This window comes from Accipiter gentilis, chromosome 8, assembly GCF_929443795.1.
Source record: "Accipiter gentilis chromosome 8, bAccGen1.1, whole genome shotgun sequence".
NCBI classification, from domain to species: Eukaryota; Metazoa; Chordata; class Aves; order Accipitriformes; family Accipitridae; genus Astur; species Astur gentilis.
Window position 1 is genome coordinate 22,672,800 of NC_064887.1, and position 21,522 is coordinate 22,694,321.

Here is a 21,522-nt window from a genome sequence, read left to right on the forward strand (position 1 = left end):
AATTTTAAATTTATAGGACATAAAAATAATTTATAACATTTAAGTGAAGATCTTAATGGACACTGAATTTTCCTTCAGACTAATTACTGAGGCTTGGAAGTACCTGTACCTGTAACTTTTTTCAGACTAGAACAGATCGTGAACTTTACCCATGAAATATCTGTCAATGGCTGGGAATAGGATCAGTTGCATCACATTCAAACATGTAGTTGTGTATTTTCCATGCTCAAATCTGTTGATGTGTGATCTGCAAGTAACCCACGTTACTGATTTAATTGGAGATGTGAAAGGAACAGTTCTGTTGTTGGCACATTACAATTTTTATAGGACTTCATTTTGGTTATCTAGTATCAATGTGTGCTTCACTTTTGTAAGTTGGTTTTTGGGGGGTTTTTTCCATAATGATGGTATTGATGATATTGCATTTTTTTCTATAGTAAGTTTTGAGTCATGACTTTTCGGGTTTTTTTCAACCTAAAGCAGACACACAGAGAAGTAAAAATATTTACAGCAAATATTATACAAACTTCTATACCTCAATGAGTAAACTAGTTATATCCTTTTTTTTTTTTCTGCATTGCGGACATGTTAGACTTTTAGATACAAGCTTGTATCCAATTGCTAATGAAAATGCATTTTTTTGTCTTGCTTTTTAGGGAAAGGAAGTGAGAGAACTTGTCAAAAACTTTAATGATATAAATCATGATTGCACTATTTTTAACATGATCTGTTTTTATATTCCAGTAGAGTGAGCAAATAGCTTAAACACAAGCTAGAAAACAGTAAAAACATTCAGAGAAAGGAATGTAGATATTTCATTCCATAATTGCATATTTCATCATATAAGCTGTCCCTCCTGCTTCTGAAAGCTTTGTAACGAACTGTGCAAGAAAACAGTACTTGGATAGAAATGATTTAAGTAGCCTTTGGCTGTCTTGATAATAATTCAAATATATTTATAGAGTAGTTTCAACTTACACCCAAACATTAATACAAATTTTTCAAAAATTATTTTGGATCCTTAAAAGGACATTAAACATGTTGGGTTTTTTTTAATTTAACGTCTTGTACTCCTCACTAGTATTTTAGCTAGCAAGAAGTTTGATATACTGAACTCGTAGGCATTGCCAAGCTCCAGCACATCGGCATCATGCAGGAGCTCCAAAGTGGAGTACCCGAGAGGTTGTTTGGCTGCCAAACTTTGATTCAAGTGCCAAACTATTTAAGGTTTAGTTATTAACCTCTTGGACTATACCCAGAAGCCAGTAACAACATTTTGAACTAGACAGAGTTGGTAAAATCCAAGTAGAGTACATTACAATCTAGCTTGAAAGTGCTGAAGGCAGGGGACAGTGTTGAAGTCCTTTTTAAGAGGATGGACTATGTTCTTGGCCAGCATTACTTGGGGAGAGGCCACTTAGGGGATTGTACATCTTCCAGAGCTGAATACCCTTGAGTAGTAGCTGGCCGTTCAACACATTCCAGTTGTCTAAAGCTCGCATTATTATGTAAAGCTTCCATATAGTTAACTTAAGCCAGGTGGCTTTCAGCTGTAATATTAACTGTGGCCTGCATTAGCTGAAAGGAAGCAGGCAGATTGAGTGTGAAGAAAACTACAGATGGGTGTTGAAAGAATGCTCCCAAAGACTTTTTGTAATGCAGCTTGCATCTGTGTCACATGAATGCCAATAGTCATCACATAAACTAGGTGGATGCACTTTCAATCTAGTTTGAGAAATCTCTTCTGCAGAGATTTAATGTTTTTACACACATTTACTTTCACCAGAAATAGACATTTCTACAATTTGAGGCATCTTGGAAATGCACAGGTGTATAGTTATCATACCTCAAATACAGCAGATGACAAAACTTAGTGGAGGATAACCAAAAAAATGGTGACGAGCAAATTTCCATACCCCTCTTTAGAGGGCTAGTCCAATGCAATATGCTCTGTTCTCTGTGTGTGAGTTCCTGCATACAGACAGCCTTAGGGCTGCTGAGAGTGCTTAGTAATATGATTTGTCTTTTCATTACAGAGGAAAAAAAACCCTGCTGTGATCTCTGTATTATGCATGGTATGAAAACTAGGCTTTAAGAGCTAGGGAACACTGGAAAAGTCAAGTAATGCTAAAGCTAAAAATGTATTTTATCCTGAGCAGCTTTCCCATAAAAAGTGAAGTCTGAAGACCATAAATATAATCAATTTTATTAAATAATAAAAGTACATCAAATATTTGTATTTTGTCCAATTAAAAAGTCCCAGTCAAACAGAAAACTAACCACAGTTCCATTGTTTGCTGCTAAATCAGAGGTGGGTATTGCTTACCCTGGCACTGTGACAAAACAGCAATAACCTGAATCTGATATAACTCTGCTGTAACTCTGTTGGAAAATAAGCTTTAAAAGTTCTGTTTGTTAGAAAACTGGAAACCTGTAGATTTAGCCTACTTCTCACAAATTATTTTCAGTGGTACATGTTGTGGCTTTAATTTTTAAAATTGCTTAGATTTTGTTCTTGCCCATATTGCTATCTGGAGCTCTCAATCTTATTATGACCTTATAGTCTTCCCCACCTATGAAGTAAGGTGAGTGTCTTAATTTTCTCTAGCAGACCTGTTTTCACTTGACTGATCTTTTTTCTTTTTTTTTTCTTTTTTTTTCCCCTTTTTTTTTCTTTTTTTTTTTCTTTTTTTTTTTTTTTTTTTTTTTGGAAGGCAGGAAAGAGTAAAATCAACAAAGATTTGGTTGGGTTTCTCCCTCTTTCCATGAAATGGAACACTTTTGAGACTATGGTGAAAGACTTGAAGTTCCATTTCACATTTCTGATCAGCCTTTGAGTTACCTTAAAGTTATGTAAGGAAATCAATAGCAGGTTCAATGAATTTGTACAAAGATACCAAGGTGAATGTTACTTGGCACCAGATTTTAGGACCTTGCACTATGACTTCTAGGGTATTAAGTAACTTTTAGTTAGCTTTTTGAGGAGAATCTAGTTGAATCTAGAACATCACTTTCATTTCGGAAGGTAACTTACAAAGTGGCAGTGTTCTGAAATTTCATTTATCCTTCCTTCCTAACTGTTAATAAGTAATCTTCAAAAATATGGACCTACTTTAAGGGCATACTTTCCTAGTGTGTTAGAGTTCATTGGTAGTGTCTTACTAAATTGTAAATGTGACATTGCTATATGTATTGTACATTAAAAGAAGCATATAATAATTTAATGTGGTATTTGAAGGTAAAACTGATCTGCCCTTTGTGCATTTCCTTAGATTTTAATTTTTGATTTTATAGCTATTCTAGATAACAAGAAGTCATTACATTGAAGAGAACTAGAGCTATGAATGCGTTTTTAAAAATAAAATTTTAGTGTGGAAAATATGCTCAATTGTATTTTATTGGCACATAAATCAGCAATTGTACCACCAAAGTGTGCATGCTTATTATTGCACATTAACACAAAAATCCTTATATACCCTCTTCTTTTTTCCTCAAATTTGCTGGGAAAACCTTTTGGTTATAGTTTCATAATAGTAGTGTTCTCAAGAGCTATACTTTTTTTAACTTAAAAAAATAATTTTCAGACTGACTCAACTATGTGATGGGGATCAACTAAAGGCTGTCCCATTAAGCTCATCCATTTTCACTGTACATGCGTTCAGTGGTATTTACAAATTGCACATGGAGTACATTTGACAGAGGGAGCATTGTCCTTCTAGTGCAGTTTGCGATGGCGATACTTGCCTGCTTTTTCTTTTGCTGCATTGGCACAGGCATTGTGCTTATTTTGTTGTAAGTGGTTCCAGTATTTGATCAGTTCACTAGGTTGGAACTGATGGGAGGTAATTAGGTGGCTATATTTACAGCTGGAGTAAGAAACTCGCCAGTGATTGAAGACAAACTCATTGGGCGGAGGCATAGGGTCAATTCGCAGCTTGGCAAGACAGATCCCCACATATACATCCTCTAAATGTAAACGTCTGATGCTTAAGGAGACTTTAAAGATTTTTTCTGCTAAATCTCCAGAAAAAACATAACCAGTTCCAGAGCAGAATACAGGATAACGTTCACTTGGATACAAATCGGGTGGCATGTACCACTTACTATCCTTGTTCCTGTTAGGTGCATAACCTCTCATTAAATAACCTGTAAAATACTTGTGCCTTGGAGGAAGTTCTGGTTTCAGAAGCTTGTGTATTAAATATTCAGTATTGACAAACATATCACTGTCAGTTTTCATAACATACGGAACATGTGGACAGTAAGATGCAACCCAGTTCATTCCCATCAGAGTTTTAATGGTTAAATTATAGTAGGTGTCTAAGTACTCTTGTTGAATGATGTCATGGTACTGTCTGCTTTCCTCTAGTATGGTACGCTGGAGGTATCCATTTATCTTGATGTTTAACCCCAGCAAAAAAATACGAACAATCTGGATGCCAGGTGTCAGGCTTTCGTTACCCCAAGTTTGTCGAATAGCTTGTCTAGCTTCTACCTGGCCTGGTTCTGCAGCTATGAGCAATATTAGAAAAGGGGTCTTCTCCTGGCACTTCTCAGGCTCATTGATGATGTATTTGAAATGATCTGAAGTCGGATGCCCAGTGCCTTTCTTGTTGTAAATACTTCCATTGGCACTGAGGGTATTTTCCAAACCAGTTACTCCTTGTGGTGACAGATCCGTGTCGTTGGAATTGGTGACAGTATGAGGCCTGAGCGTCTGAGGTACAGTGTCTTTCCACATGTTCCTTATAGAGCTGTGGTTTGTCTCACTTTTTGTAGATCTAAATCCTCGTATAGTGTAAGCCATGGGATTTTCTTTGAGCCCAGCCCTGCCTGGCAGCCAGTCGTGATGATTAAAGAACAGAAACATAGCAAAAAGAAATACAAGAGAGATCAGGCCAATGAGATGGGTGCGAAACAGAGACCTTTTGGTATTCCAGGTCATCTTTGCAAAGCAGCAGTGTCGTCTTCTCCACTGAAGCATGTTGTAAGAATCCAATGATGGGATATGAGACAATGGCCAAGCAAAAAGCTTTTCCGATCGTTTTTTAATCCACTGCTATTCTTTGGTATTCATTTTCTTTTGCTCATGTTGAGTAATTGTCTGCAAATAGCTCACTCTGCAAAGATTTTAAAAAAAGAAAATTAGAAATCTTCAATTTTATGCACTCATAATATAAAAGGTTACAATGAAAAACTAGATACAAACATAAAATTGAGGTAAGGTTTTTTGTTTTGTTTTTTTTTTTAAATAGCCCATGTTAATATAAACAAGTTTCGATTTATGTTAAAAGCCAGCCTTGTTTTATGATTAAAGTTGATTGGATTTGTTAGCTTTCAAAAATGTTTTTTTCGTGGTAAAAGTTTTGACAGATGTCCTGGGTAGCAAAGATAAAAGGGGGGGGGGGGGGGGGGAATGATCATGTTAGCAGAACAAGTGTGAAGTAGACATAAATAGCTTCATGTATACTGACTGTGAAATACTTGTACTGTGTTTGAGAGACTGAATGAAAAGGCCTTGATACCAGATGGAAGGTTTATTGGCATTAATTAAAATTGATTTGACATGCAGAGGCTAGTATGGCTCACAGTTTAAAAACCCTTTTTGTAAAATGGTCATATATTGGTGGTGGGACAGACGGCGCAAGGTTGATTATGGCAGAGTTGGGTTAGTCACAGTACATTGCTTGGCGTGTTTCCACTGGCCCTGACTGTGTTCAGAAAGTCAATGAGAAGATGCAGCTGTCAAAATTAATTTTCAGGGTCTGGTAACCTCACTGCACAGCCCTCAGATGGTAACACAGGGTAACATTTTTGGTCACCTTTCCAGCACCTTTAACCTTTTACTCCACAGTCGAAGGAAAATATTGAATGGAACACTTGGCTGTTGTGCCAGGCTGATATGCAGCTGAATTAAAATAAAGCCGTTGATTTTTAGTAGGCAGAGATCTGGGGTAGACGTTCATATTAACTGGAAGTAAAATTGCACAGCGCTAAGTTTCTGGCAAGCTATCCGATAAACATGATTTTTGGGTTTGTTTTTGTCTCTGTAAATGTATACGTAACTACTGTACTTCCGTTATCATACAGAAATTTCAAGTATTGTTACCAGCAGCTGGAACTGTAGGAAAAAGTGCCAAAGTAGTCTGTGCTTCATTTTCTTTTAAAAAATTTTCATATTCAAGAGCAGAGTCAATATGGCAGCTTCATGATGCTGCATATTAAAAGCTGATCACATCATCTCGTAAATGAACCTTTCACTGCACAGTAGCAATTCGTTTGTGATTTCCAATTTTCTCTAATTTATTTCTGGGCCCTAGGGTTTTGTGTAGGAAAAAGGATGACAGCTGAACAAGAGTCCATAGAAAACGCTATTTCTAATATAGATGTGTAATTTATTAATTGCTTTGTTATCTTCTAAAACCAATATTTGGATTAATTTTGGCATTAAAAAACTAAGTGACATGTTACATGGGAAATTACAGGATTTTATATTGTAAGGAAGTAATTTAAGATGAGATGGCAGTTGAATAATATATTATTAAATTGTATGGGTGTGACAACATTCAATCTGCATGGTTCATGTAAGGGAAAATTTGTATTTCAAAAGGGTAGGGAGAGACGTATAACCGAGCTTTGTTTTAATTACTGTATGTCAGTTTATATGTAAACAAAATAGTATGTATGCAGAAGATGCCTCATTCGCAGTTATTTAGAAGCAAGGGGGAGGTAGTATTGCACGGAGTCGGTATTGCACGGAGTCGGAATGGTCTCTCTGGCTAACCTCCACCAGGAGGAGCAAGTAAGTGGGGATTTTCACTGTGGTCTGTGACAATGTAAATGTATCTGAAAAGGCGACACTGCTCCTTAATTCTCTTTCTGAAAGAGCAAAATATTTGACTAGTGATCTAGTAAGCTCTTCCCTGTCGTTGTGCTGTTACACAGCATTGATGAATTTTTGTTTTCAAGCTCCCTGAAAGTATTTCTGATTTTATTTTTTTAAGGTGCTTGGGGCTGATGCCGCTTATGGAGACAGAGCTGTCTTTCTAAAAATTATTTTCTAATCTGCAGCTGTTAAATGCGTGTGTCTATGTAGCTTGAGAACTAACCTGAAATTCCACACTACTCTTTTTATGTTGGTTCAACTCAGACGTTATCCTTATGTAAAAGAAAATAAGCCCCAAATGTAGAAGACTTATGTTTATCTCACCACTTGCATCTGCTTTTGCATGCTTTGAAAATAAAAGCCTGACCTCAAAACTAACAATTTTTAGTTTCTTTGCAGTATGCAGTGAGTTTTAAATGAACACTCAGCTATTTGGGAAGAATATCTCTGCATAAGCAAACATAAATGCCACTTCAAAGGGTACCCTAGATCTCAGGGAAAATAATTGTTTGATAGCAGTTTGGAGGGCAACACTGGGAATATTTGATTAATTACCATTCCATTGCATGCATACAGTTTAGGAAGAAAGTAGAAACCAGAATTTCATGAATGTGAAGTAGCGGCTAGAATTCAGATCAATTTTGTCACACTGAATTGTTCCACTTCTAAAACTGCAGTCATTAGGTGCAAATGCTTATGCAAATCTGCACTGCATTACTACTCTGTGTTTAATTTTTAATTCAGGTAGTGTTTTGTTGTGCACCTACTTTCATATGGCAATAGTCAAAAGTGAGAATCTTAAGTTATGTAATATTTGCGTAAACTGAAGACTGTTTTCAGATGCTGTCTTTCCATGATGCACTGAGGAAGTGTCCCAGAAAAGGCAGTTGTAATGGCTGAACATCCCCCGCCTCCGTCCCCCCCGTTTTTTTTTTTTGTAGGCTGCATGCTCACTTTGTGCATATTAAAATAAGTTTTATAGTGAGGGATGGAACTACAATCATAAGAAATGTAAAGAGAGTCATTCTCACTTACATGTTTCTTTTATTTTAAAAAGTAGGGAGTTTCCTAGAAAATCTTCAGGCTGTTTGCCCTTTAAAAAGGCATTGTATAGATAGGGAAAGGACCCACATCTATTTCTCAGCTTCATAAAACTATTGACTGAAAAAAACCAAGTAACTTTGTATCTCATTTTCTTTGTAATTCAGGTGTAAAACATTCCAAAACACACAGTGAGTATTAAGAATTTGAAATACAGCAATAACAATTGCATCTTTGAAAAAATACTCTGTGCTAGGATGCATTGTTTAAAAATAATGTAAACAACTGTCAACATGTATTAAAAACACCATCAAATAGTGTCATAAAAATATTATTTTCTCTCACTTTATTTAGGGTTAGAGCGTTACTGCTTTTGCCCAAATATTTAAAATTTCATTTCACAGAAAGCTTATGAACAGGCACCAACCATTGGCAGTAGATAAGAAAACCTAAGTATAGCAAAAGGTCTCTATGCAATCACCTTGTCCTCTGAAAGTGTGTTGTTGCATGTAACTCTGCAGTTTGAAGATATGATTTGTAGTAATTCTGCTTCACTTTTGGCACTTGACTGTGTAGTCACTGATGTATTATCAAATTCCAAATAGATAAACTGTGAATGCCTCTTGAATTTTTATTTGTGGTCTGTGCTCTGCTGGTGTTTTTGCTCCTTGTACTTTCAGTTCTGCTCTATAATTACAGCTTTGCAGACTGAAGCATTTGACTTCCTATTCGCATGTCCTGGATTTTCATATTTTGATTAGCTGTGTGGGCAAACTCTTTAATTAGAGGGAAGAATTCAAAAGGCAACCTGAGTCGGTATTCTGACAAATAGCAGCAGCAGTTTCATATTAGGCCTCAGATGATGCGCCTGAGGTCACTTAGAAACTGCATTAATCTTTTGCATGAAACTGTATTCGGGATGAGGTTTGATGTGGAGGTTTTTAAATGTCAGGTATGAAAGTCACACCACTAGCTAGGCATGCTTCTGCAGGAGTATTGCTTGAGGGTAGATTTTTTTGTTTGTTTGTTTGAAAAGTTCTGGAAAGTGATTTTTATCTTCTAAATGTCTTAAGTGTGATCTGAAACCAGTGACTGTTGTATGCTGCACCCTTAGCTATGTGAACTCTTTCCAGTTGCAGTTGTTTTATTGTATGTTAGCATTGCCTTGGGTAAAGAAAGTACATTTATATTGACATTTAATGATTTGTTATAGCTTATTGGTAGATTCTGCAGATAAGCACTTTCTTTGTGGTGTATTAAATTCCTATAGATTTAGGTCTTAAATTTATATTGCAAATACTCATCTTGTTTGTTTGCTACTAATGATGAAGTATTTAAATTTCAACAATAAATAGAAATGAATGGCAATTAGATAGAATGTCATTTTACAATCCAAGTTAAACAGTCAGTGTTTTCATATTAAACAGAAATTGTAATGAAGGCATGAGATAAGTAAGTTACATGCTCACCATTTTGAGTGTATAGTGTTTGAAGGTTTCCTTTTGGGATGTCAGGGGAGCCTGATGTTACTTGTAAAATGTGGTGCCTGATTGCACAGCTGATGGTTTAAATCATGTCCAATCTTTTGCATGCTCCCAGTTTATGCTTGGCTGATATTAACCCAATGACATTTTGCTTGTGTTTCGGGGGTGGGGGGAAGCAAGAGTAAGAAAGTCTGAAGGTACTTTTAAGATAATGTAATTTGACTGCATGGTCTGTTTTGATGGTTCAGTGTTCTCAATGTGTCACATCATGGACATTTTACCAATGCTTTAAAATTACTTCAGGTAAAGATTAATTCTGACCTAGTTTGAAAGGATCTCTGTTTTTTCTATATTGGAGGGGTTTGAGTTTTTAATTTCTCAGTTAAAAGCAGTCATTACAGTAGCTACATTTTCCCTTTAGTCCCTCCTCTCCAGCTACACTAGCCTTGTGCAGACTGTAAGCAATGCATTTATTAAGTGTAAAGGTAGTGACATTCTGCTATGGGAGAAGAAAACCTGCTCGAATTCTTTCTCCCTATTCAGAGACTTGTTATCTCAGGGCTCTGCAAATCAGTAACAATCATTATCTGTAATGGCTGAAAAGGTAACAGACAATGCAATGCATATCACACACAAGGATTTGACATACCTTCCTTGGTCAGGCCATTTATGGTGCGAGGATTATACCCACATAAAATAGTTTTTGCACACCATCACTTCAGCAAAAAAGATGCTACCGAACATGCGCACATCCCCCAACAGTCTGCTTCCTGCGATTGCTTTTCACAGTATCCAGTCTGTCCATCTGTCTGCTCGTTGCTGTATTACCTTCCTTGCTCATAAGTGTTGTCCTTGTCTTGGGACTTTTTGTTCATCCTTCAAACAAAAGGACAGTAGTTCCCGTTTTTGTTCTGATAGGGGCTGTCTGGCGTTCTCGGCTGATGTATTGGAGCTTTTACATCTGCTGTTTCCCTTGTCGGACAATGCAGTGCTGTGTTCTCTTCTCCCCAGTATCCATATTTCTAATGGTAATGTTAGCAGGGAGTGCTAGCGCATAGTGGTTCAGTTGCCTTCAGTAACAGGATTTCCCTCTATTCCTTCCTTCATTGTTGCTAGGCAGTAATAGAAATGGTTTTGAGCTGTTTTAACCGAGGATTCTGGTCTGTAAAATCCATTCCGTAGTTCTTCAGCTGCTGCACAGGCAGGCAGCAGTTTAAATGTGGGCTTTGACAGATGCTGTCTTCTGACAGAGCAGAATTTAACGTCATTGCTTGGCTGAATCCCACGTGATTGTTTGCATTCATTTTGACTAAATCCAAAGGCAGTCAGAAAGCTTTACAGGCTCTTGCTCCTATTTGATAAATGTTACATACTCAGTTCAAGCACAATGATAGGTGAATAGTATAAAAATTCTATGATTATTAAATGAATGATTGAGTTTTTTCAAATTGTTTTCACTTTTCCTTGACACTGCAACTTATGATTCTCTAGGAGATATTTAATACTAGATGTTCTATTCCTGTATTCCAAAAGCTGTTCTGCAGTGCAAAGGAATTATAAGCATTTAAATACCGAAGCTTGATTTAACCTATTTGTCTCTCTTCAGGTATAAATCTTTTGTGCCTTTGTGCAAAAGAAAACATAAAAATGTATTTCTTTGCTTATACTTCCTTTTACATATGCTTACTCTATTAAAGCTGCTTTTTGTAATCTTAGGTTTGTCAATTAAGCTGGACAAACACTAATGTATAAGCACATGCTGTTAAGCTGCCTTTCTGCTGATAATGGCTTTCTTCCTTGGTAAAGGTTGAAGTCTGGTATTGCAGAATCGGGGGACTTGATTTTAATTATTGATGGATCTAAAATGTCTCTTGTTACAGACATACCTATATTATAGAATTTGTCTCTCTGGTCCTAATGAAACTTGTGTTCCTTTCATTTATGTCCTTTCAGTGACTCACCCTTCTATGTTGAAGCATCTTATTATATTTACTATATGTTATAAATAAAATATCACAATAGATAGCTCAGAAAATAGAAAACTACCAGCAGACTTACCCAAGTATTTATTAGTCACTGTGTTTGTCCACGCTATTTTGAGAAGTTAATGGCTAGCTCTTTAGACTGTTTTTTGTTTGGTGGGGTGTTTTGGGGGGGGGGAGGAGGTCGGTCTATGGTTTTGGTGTTTTTTTGTTTGGTTGGTTTTGGTGTGTGGTGGTTTGGGTGGGGTTTTTTTGCCAAAGGATAAAGAAAATATGATTGTTCTATCATATGGTATCTCTGGTTAGTAGGGTTGGGGGTAGATACATCCTTTATTTGCAAATGAGGCTTCCCCAGGCAGTCAGTGTGTTTTACTATTCTAGATGCATGTTCTGATAATTTACTAGAAACATAATCAGATTTATATCCTCACTAAATCACTTATGTACACTAACTTTATTAATCTAGTCTTGTTTTTAATGTATGCATTTCCTATCCTAATGACAATTTCCACAAATCCTGTGATCCTATTTGAGAATATTTTAGGAGCATGAGCATCTTCCCAAAATATTAATTATAAATATAGCATGCATATCAGTAAAGACTTGTGTATCCTCCACACTAAAAGCTTTGTATTTAAAAAATGGAGGGGATATCAGCGGGGCAGTGGAGTGAGAGGAGAGACCTATGTCCAGCACCACTTACTGTTCTGGGACTTCTGTGAATAACTGAGAATCAGTGCTTTGAAGGTTGCATGTGTGCTTAGTCTACTGAATTTTCCACTTAAACATACAAAGCTTTCTTATCCTTACCCTGTATAATATATAGAACTTTATATAATCTGTTGCTCTATGTTTACAAATATGTGACAGTTTGGCTAGGAGTATTATTGGTTTTCTGTATTCTGGGCTACGAGTAGGAAATCAAGTAAGATATTCCTGTAGTTAACTTACCCTACCTGTGTTGATTTACATAGAAGCAAGTAATGTTTTTTTTGAAACCAGCATGTAAATCTGCCTCTGATTTTTTGAATTTTCAGGTAAGACACAAAAAATTGTATTCAGGAAACAAGTCTAAATCCCAACAGAATGGTTATTAAAATCCATAGTGTTCCACTTTATTTACTACTGTTTTGCTATACCTGAAGTGTATCTCTGAACACTTGTGAGTTCTGTGTGGTATGTTTACATATTGGGGTGGGCAGAGCTGTCTTTATTTTTCTGTAAATACTCATAGTAAATATTAAAGGCAAAAAAATCCCAAGGGCCGTTTTTTCTACGTATAATCTGTTTTAAAGTAAATTTAGAAGAGAACAGATATCAGCTTTGCCTTTTAATTAGATGACCGTATCACTTGTGCATAGTTTTAAAGTTCAGGCAGAGCTGTTGCTTCGTGATATGTGTAATATTTGTCATCTTGCCATGTGAACAAATTGAATATTGAATTCTTAAACCTAATGAACAATTTCTTTTGTTCATTCATTCTTTACTTTTAAAGGATGAGCAGGTCTTTGCTCATCTTACAGAAAAGTAAGGAAAAGTGGTTTTTTTTCTGCTACCTTCTATCTCGGTGTGACTGATCTAGCTTTAGAGAATGAAAGTTTCAGGAAGAAAATTCTTTCCTTTTATAGCACTTTCTTCTTTACTACTTTTATGTGATAGTGTATGTTTCTGGGTATTTCAGGAGGGCAGAGCTTGCATTGTACTGGAAATATGACCTGAAGTTTTGAGTAATCTTGCTGGGCTGGAGGTTGGGATGAGCTTTATTTCAGCTAAATCTCGCTGTAAAGGGGTCAGTGGACTGCTTATTCTTGATCCAAGAAGTAATATGTTTCTGTATTGTTACTATGGTTACATCTTAAATTAGAAGCTGCAATGTTAGTGTTTGAAATGCTGCCATCTATTAAGACTAAGAAGGAGTTACTCTGATGCACAGATGTGCAGTTTGTGAGTAAGGAACACTACAGAGTTACTGTGGCCGAGTGAAAGCTTGACTGTTCAGTGAGTTCTGCAAAGCTAGAAGCAGATACAAGGAGTTGGAAAAGACGTCTACTTAGAACAACCTGTGCATGTGACAACTGTGAACTATGCAAAATGTACTTATGCATAACAAAGGCGTGTAAGTTTGGAATATTTTCTTCAAAAAACCTTAAACTTCCTACATGTCATTTTTAGAGTATCAGTAGAATCTTGTCTAGCTGGTTTTAAAAAAACAGACCCTAAGTTTGAGCTGTTAAATAAAGTTCTCTTGACACCATTAACAGAAGTTTCTCAAATCAATTTAGAGTGGTTGCGATAGTCAGGTGTGTACTGCTTGGTCGTTTTCTGCCTGGTGGCCATGGGTTCCATGAAAGTTAAACTAAATACGTACGTCATATCGGACATCTCAACTGAATGTTCCCATATGGACCGTGTTATCTGGATACTCCATGAATACTTTGCAAAGATTATTCCATTTTATTGTAGTAAAATTGTACTATTATTTCAGCTGTAATGTGTTGTAAACCTTTCAAGTGACACTTCAAAATTATTAATGGCAACATTTTCAAGGTTGGTTATTTTTGCTTTTAAACTTTTTTCTGGAAATATGTTAATACAGCATGTCGTAAATGCTTAGTTTTAATTTTCTGTGTTAAGAATTATTATGTATATGGCCAGTGGCCATTCTGTTCTTTGCTTCAAAAAGAATGCTTCTTCTGTAAGTCACTTAGAGTGGACAGGGTTGTATGATATTTGTAATTTGCTTGGCTACCTTGTGATCCCAACACGTTTCTTAACGTTTGAATGAAAAAGAGCAGTCTAGAAATGACCACGAGTGGCAGTATTGCCAGCCTTATTTTCCTTAGCAGATTTCCACCATTGTTTAGCTAGTTGAGAAATCCAGCTTACACTTGCTAAATTTTTTCTAAATGGTCAAGGTTTTGCACTCTATTCTAATTGCATCCAAGCCATAAACTTAGCAATTTCATTAATCTTTGAATGTCTTAAAGCAGAAATGCAGCAATATAGATCAATCCAAATTGCTAATAGAACTAGAAAAGGTTTCCAGTTATTCTGAAACATGCATGTTTTTGTTTGCTAATGAGTAGAGAAAAGACCAAGTGATCTTTTCAAGTCAGGAGGGTGCTTCCTATTCTGTCTGCCTTAAGAAACATTTCAAGGGAAGGTTTCATAATTCTAAAGCTTATATTTTTTTATTAAGTAAACTGACATTCTAGGTATCCAACTGGAATTCAATCCATTCTCTGATCACAGCTTTCTTTTGAGGAACACAGGTTTGGAGTGCTTCAAAATTCATTTGAAAAGCCAAAGCACAAAATTGTTTTGGTCTACTTTATTTCTGTTCTGGTTTTGTGTGCTATGCGAATTTTGTGTATTGGACTACTGTCCAGACATGTTTCTTTCCTCAATAATGTGTTGTTTGCTTTATCACAGCTTTTTCTTTTCTGTATTCTGATTTTTCATGTCTTCCCCCAGGCTTTGCATCTAATTATTACTGATCTCAAGTGCTAAATGCAGATACTTTTTTTCCAGCGTATGGACAACATAATTTAATTTGTATTGTGCAGTATTTTTGGTTGTGCAGTTCTCCCCTGATGAACTGACAATCCATTGCCAGCAGTAATGTTTTCAGCCTGTCACAAGTGTTCCTTTTGCATTCTGAGAAGAGCAGGGACTTTATGAAGCTTTGCTTCAGCACAGAAGGGGAGGGAAGGCCAACCAGCAGAAGTACCAAACATTTGCAGGCAGTTTAAAGAACTGTGGAAAATAGACTTCTGCTTTTCCCCTTACCTTATGACCTACCCCTAACACCCACCCTCAGACCCCCAGCATGAGAATTTGAAACGGAAACTTAAATTCTTACAGAAACTGAGGCTTTGGGAAGAACTGATACTATGTATCAAATCTCTTCAAGCAGGATGATAGTATCCTATGGGAGTTAATATACTACCAGCTCTTATGCCTAAGGAGAAAAATGCATTGTTCCAGCTGTTACCACCTGTCCAGCCCCTTCTTGCTGCCTGGTTCCTCCCTGCAACAGGTACAGCAAGACCCTTTTCCTTTAGGCTATCTTCAGGCTCTTGAATCATCTGGCATTTCTCTCTCAAGGATTTGAAGAGTCTTGGCCCATCAGGTTCATCACCAGGATGCAGACCTCCTGCCCAGCACTCTTCCTTGGACTGCCGGATGAGCTATGTAGGGGTTTTTTGTGAGTCTGATGAGGAGATTAGCAGCTCCAACTGTTCATCTGCTCGCTATTGGTTTTTTTCCCCTGTGTATAGTTTGTATGTGAATAGGGAGGCATTTTGTCATCCTCAGATTCCTGGATTTGAAGTTGAACTTGGTGATGCAGATGTTTAGTTTATGTCAAATAATGTGAAATTGGAGAGCTGGACTTTCAGAGCTGTCAGAATCTCATGTGTCTTGGGGTTGAGACCTGTATTGACTCTTTCTATCTGTCACTTTTCCTCAGTAGCTTTAGTACATAATTCCTACAGTTCCATTCCGTAGGTATCCTCATTTGCAGCTAATTCTGTAGGACATGCAGGGTTTACAACAGAAATAACAAAGGTTTTAGCATGTGTCTTAAATGCCTGAAGCCTTTTCTTCAAGCCCAGATGCTTAAACTAGCAAACCCAACAAAATCTGTGGGAAAAATCCTTTCTCCAGTGATCCAAGAGGTTCTCCTTGTAATAAATTTGAACACTATTTGTTCATAGCCAACAGAAGACGCGGACCATAAAATGGAACATAAGTCCACTTCAAAGAGCAGTTCCCTGCTGCCCATTCTTTGACGTGTTGGGGGAATTAAAATTACTCCGAACACCCTGCATACAACGTAGTTTTATAGAACTACTTCAGCTTGGCCAGCCAGTTTCTCGTATCTGTTTTTTCCTAATGTTGTTCCATATAAATGATTCTGTCAACTTGAAGTAGTTTGCAGTCAGTGTATATTAATGAAAAGCTGATTATAGTATGTGATGAGTTTTATCTGGTAGTGTGCTTAATATCATTGAACTAATTTCTGGTTATTTCCAAGTTAATTCTGTTCTGTGGCAAAAATCTTTTGGAAGTAAATGTTCATTTGTATATGCTTCTGATGAACAAACAAATCAAGTTACTATACAAAATGACTTTGCATACCCCTAGTTACCAGTCTGTCCTGCAGAGACTTTCTCTTTCCACTTTTTAAATTCATGTTGAACTTAAATGATAGCATTCTTTTAGCAAAGTCCAAGGAAAAGGAAACAATGCTGTAGAAATTGTGCTTTTTGTCCAAGTAATGGTGTTCATAATTCCTTCTGTAATCTATGTAAGATTCTAGATTAATTTCATGAGCCCGCGGATTATTTTTTTTTCCCTCCCCACATAAATTCCTAATGTAGAATCAGAGTCACTAGGACTCCTGGTCCTCAAGTACATGATTTAGAGGAAATCCTTAGAGCTCAGTTTGAATTATGTTAAGTGACAGAGAATATTGGTTCAGAACTAGAGAATTTTTATTTTCTGCTACCTTAGACTATATTTCAAACTTAAATTCCAGGTTTTTTATTTTCTGTAGTTTAGCGACTTCCAACAGAAGAAGATATCAGAGACAGTGCTCTTGCATCTTGTCCATCTCAAGCCATAATATTAAGAATCATTAGAAGGTATGTGTTTTAACAGAAAAAAATACTGGATATATTTAATGTAATAGGCCAAATTCTGTAAATTCAGCATTAAAATTAAAGGTTATTTTTTTTCTGTAATATAGAGATATATTTTGTTGTAATGCTTGATCAACATCTGCAAAGCTTTCTACCACTGATCCCTTTAACTGAAGTAGAGTAAATTTACAGGGAGCATCTGTTATCTTAAAAAAAAAAAAAACCAAAACAAAACAAAAAAAAACGAAAAAAAAAAAACAACCACACCAAACCAACAACGACAGAAAAAAACCCCAACCACCAAAACCCAAACCTCTTTAAAAAAACGCACAAAACCCTGTCATCCTTTTAAAAACTACAAAAATCTCATGACCTTGGATGATGGATTGCACATTGCAGATTCTTTTAAGTCTTTTCCTATCAAGGATTTGTGTAACTAAGCATTCAGACATCTACAAGTACTTTTTCTGTAATTTTTGGTTAATGCACGTTTGTGCTTTACTCGCGTGCAAGTATTATGGTTTATATTGCAGAAGAAAAGAAAGAACTTTTGGGAGACTAAACCTGACTACTCTCCCCTCTTACCACGACCTCCTCACCCCCAACCTTGGTTCTGCATCTTACTGTTTTACTTGGAGTTCCTTATTTTGGCAAATATAAAAACCACTGTAATTCTGTTAATATTATGAAGAAGCATAATAGTGCAAAAAAGTCAACAGTTGTTTTCTATTTCTATTGCATTTCTAGGTAAGCAAGCAAAGCAATAAAACAGAATAAAATTTCCTTCTTAATTTAATCAGTTGTGGATACAATACAAAAAGAGAACCCCCCCACTTTTTTTTTTTTTTTTTGAGACTCTAGGTCACCTCATATGGAGATTTCTTTTGCTATGAAAATATCTTTTATTTTTTGCCATTTTCTTTTCTTTTTGTAGTGTTTTTTGGTGTGGGGTTGGTTTTGGGGTGGTTGTTTTTTGTTTTATTTTGTTTTTTTTTTTACAGTTGCCCCTACACAGTGCTGTCTGGAACTGTGCGCCAGTATCCCTACTTTTATGCCAGGTTTGCCTCATGACAAGAAGAGGGGCTTTTTGTTACATGTAATTAACTTTTACATATCTGAGGTGCGCTGGGGCAAGGAGATAGGTCAGTAATGTGGGAAACACTGGATGTAGCTGGGAAACTTAGAGCAGGTCTCTTGATTCTCTGTACTTCTCTCGCTAGCAGGTTGGTTGGCACCAATGCCAGTTTAAAATTGGATCTGGATTCACAAGATAATGCACACCATCTAATAAGCCTTGTGGAAAGTCGACCATTAGGGAATAGATGCATCAGCCTACTCTGAATGGTCTGGTGGAGTTGGTTCAGGTCCCGTGTGGCTGGAGCCAATAAGCTCTGATGTCTCTGTGTAGAATTACTTGCTTGTTCTTGAAACAATGCTGTGGCATACATGAGATGCTTGTAATATTTATAAATAGGAGCTCCATGCTGTGTGGCAGTGCTGTTTCTGAAGCCCTGCTGGCCTGGGAAGTAAACTAGCTGTGTTTCTACGAAGCTGCCCTGAGCTAATGAAATCACTAAATGTAAGGCACCTCTGTCATCTCAAATGTTACCTGGAATATCTGATACCAGTTGATTGAGATCTGATGGCAATAGTAAGTTGTGGGTTTTTTAGAACAGGTTTCATGCTAGTACTGCCTTGTCATTATTTTTATCTAATTTTCCGACATTTTTCTTCAAACTAGGCACTAGTCAGTGTTTGAAAAAAGGTCTGTTTGAGAAGATAAGGGGTTTTGCTCTTCCTTCAAAACAGACATACATTCCTTTACCCAAGAATATGACAATATAGAAGCTAAGAAATAAGGAAGAAATATGTAGTCTGGCATTATCTCTTGAATAGTTGCTTTTTCTTACATTTCCAAAATGTCTCTTTAGAAGAATAAATAGAACTGTGTGAGGTTTCTGTACTTATTACCAGCCTTTTGAGCTATACATAAAATTACTATGCTGCCCTTTCTCAAAAGGTGACACTGCTATATTGGTTTGGTGTTTTTCTTGTAAAAGTAGAGCACCACCAGATTAAGACAAGGAAGTTACTGGATGAGTCTCTATGAAATTGAAACTGTGACTGGTGAAGCCCTTCTAAGCATGTACAGAAAGTTCCAGGGTGTCGTAACTGGAATCTTGTTATACTTTGGGGGGTTTTTTCCCACTGAGATCTTGGCATTGAAAGCCTAACTCTCTATTCCAAAACATTGTCTGCTCTTGGTGGCTTATTCAGTTTTATTTTCTGCCACTTAAGCGTGCAGTTTTCCAGTGAGGGGATCTTACTTTGCAACAGATTGCTGTAGAAGAAAAAAATCTTGTTTATTTTTTATCACTGACAGTAGACTTTTCAAAGGCGAAACAGCTATTTGAAGTAACAGGACAGATGCCAGGGCTGAAGGAGAGTTGAAGAGGTCTTGCTGCTTAAGGCAGATTTCTTTCAGATAAACTGTGAAATCCACAGGATCATTATGGATGACTGATATTTGCTAACATGTGAGTAGCAGAAATAATAGGTGCAGTGAACTTAATCTGTGTCTGTGCTGACTGGCGTAGTCATCTTAGATGTTTATTCGCAGTGGGAAGTTCTTAAAGATGAATTTGTGCGTGTACGTATGTGTGTACACATACACGTGGTGGGGTTGTATATACAGAGAGAGTGAGCGAGGCAGCCATTGGAAAAATTTTAAAATCTGTTTTAAAATACAGTTTTGAGTCTGCTTAGTCAGGGGATTATTTTTCTGCAGTGATGGGTGAAGACTGTATAAAAATTCATAGCATAATAGGAAGATCCTAAAATTTGTAGATTTTTTCATATGGCCCTTATTCTGTCTTCATCTTTGAATAGAATGGCACCAGACTGTATGAATGAGACCTTGTCAGTTGACCTTCATCTAAGAGGACTTCATTTCTGCACTACCAAAAATATAGCTGTGCCCTAGTCATTTCAAAGAACAGTTGTATTATAAACCAGATCTCATAATGCTTAGATGGAAGCTTGGAGATAGGCTATCTAGTGTATGGATTGTGAATAAAATGAAAAAATAGAAGTTGAATGCTGTCGTCTCAGTGCTTCGAGAAGAGCTTAATTTAATCTTCTCTACTAAAGAGAGAAGAATAATGGGGAATTTAGATATAATGCCAAAGGAAGCTGAAAGTAGAGGCAGAAGGCCAAATGGAAAAATTCCTTTTGTGTGATACAGCCAGAATTTTTCCTGTATTTTAACTTACTGCATGATTTATTGCCATTGCAGTTAGTTTTTGATGTAGGCATATAACATCATTGGCTTTTATATTCTACAGTGGGGTGGTATGAATGATATGTTTATTCAGGATACAAATACCAATAGCAGTTTGCATAATCTATTATAATCTATAATCTATATAATATTATAGCAATAATGCACAAGTTCTGTTGCATGGATGCTAGCACAAAAAATTCTGAAGGCAATTCTTTCAACCTAAATATTTGTCAAGAAGAACACAAGGAGAAGGCATTGTTGCTATGATGAAAATATGGTATATATTCTTCTATTGTTTGTCTTCAACATATGAATCTATGATCTGTGACTAAAATACTTCTCGTCCCAGGTGACTTTGTTATGTGATGATTAATATTGTGATTCTGTTGCTTGATTCACATACGTGATTTCTTTTTGAGGTAAAACAACCCTATCAAAAAGCTGTATAACTTTTGTCAAAGAGCCAGGCTTTTAGAACACGATTATATGAAGACAACTGGAAGTTTAACAGTACACTGTCTATTTGCTCTTTGGGTACAAAGCAGGTGTTGGGTGTTTGGGGGATTATTAGTTGTTTTGGTTTTTTTAATCTTGGAATCTGTTGGATAAATAGAAAGGCTTAATCTAGGAAATGCCATATTTTGGGTTCAGGTGGCTTCCTGGCTGTTTCTGCTGACACATTGTCCTGGTTTTAGCTGGGATAGAGTTAATTCTCTTCCTAGCTGGTACAGTGCTATGTTTTGAGTTCAGTATGTGAAGAATGTTGATAACACTGAAAACATTTCAGTTGTTGCTCAGTAGTGTTTAGTCTAAAGTCAAGGCTTTTTCAGCTTGTCATGCCCAGCCAGCAAGAAAGCTGGAGGGGCACAAGAAGTTGGCACAGGACACAGCCAGGGCACCTGACCCAAAGTGGCCAACGGGGTGTTCCATACCATGTGACATCACATCTAGTATAGGAACTGGGGAGTGGGGGCGGGGGATTGCCGCTTGGGGACTAGCTGGGTGTTGGTCGGCGGGTGGTGAGCAATTGCACTGCGCATCATTTGTACATTCCAATCCTTTTATCATTGCTGTTGTAATTTTATTAGTGTTATCCTTATCATTATTGGTGTCTTCTTTTCTGTTCTATTAAACCGTTCTTATCTCAACCCATGAGTTTTACTTCTTTTCCCGATTTTGTCCCCCATCCCACTGGGTGCGG

At 36.8% G+C, this 21,522-nt stretch overlaps 2 protein-coding genes across 2 annotated transcripts in view; one reads left to right on the plus strand and one right to left on the minus strand.

Annotated features, from left to right (window-relative positions):
* CDC73 (cell division cycle 73) overlaps window positions 1-21,522 on the plus strand; it is a 119,142-nt gene that overhangs the window by 62,829 nt on the left and 34,791 nt on the right. The window lies entirely within an intron of this gene.
* On the minus strand, window positions 2,705-10,334 carry B3GALT2 (beta-1,3-galactosyltransferase 2). The gene is made up of 2 exons (XM_049807729.1): window positions 10,061-10,334; window positions 2,705-5,120 (listed from the first exon to the last, which is right to left on the minus strand). Exon 2 carries the CDS (start codon window positions 4,982-4,984, stop codon window positions 3,716-3,718), a length of 1,269 nt encoding a protein of 422 aa, XP_049663686.1. The 5' UTR covers window positions 4,985-5,120; window positions 10,061-10,334; the 3' UTR covers window positions 2,705-3,715.

Bases quoted from the DNA above. Each gene is read 5' to 3' on its own strand.
- B3GALT2 (XM_049807729.1), bottom strand. From the start codon at position 4,984: ATGCTTCAGTGGAGAAGACGACACTGCTGCTTTGCAAAGATGACCTGG.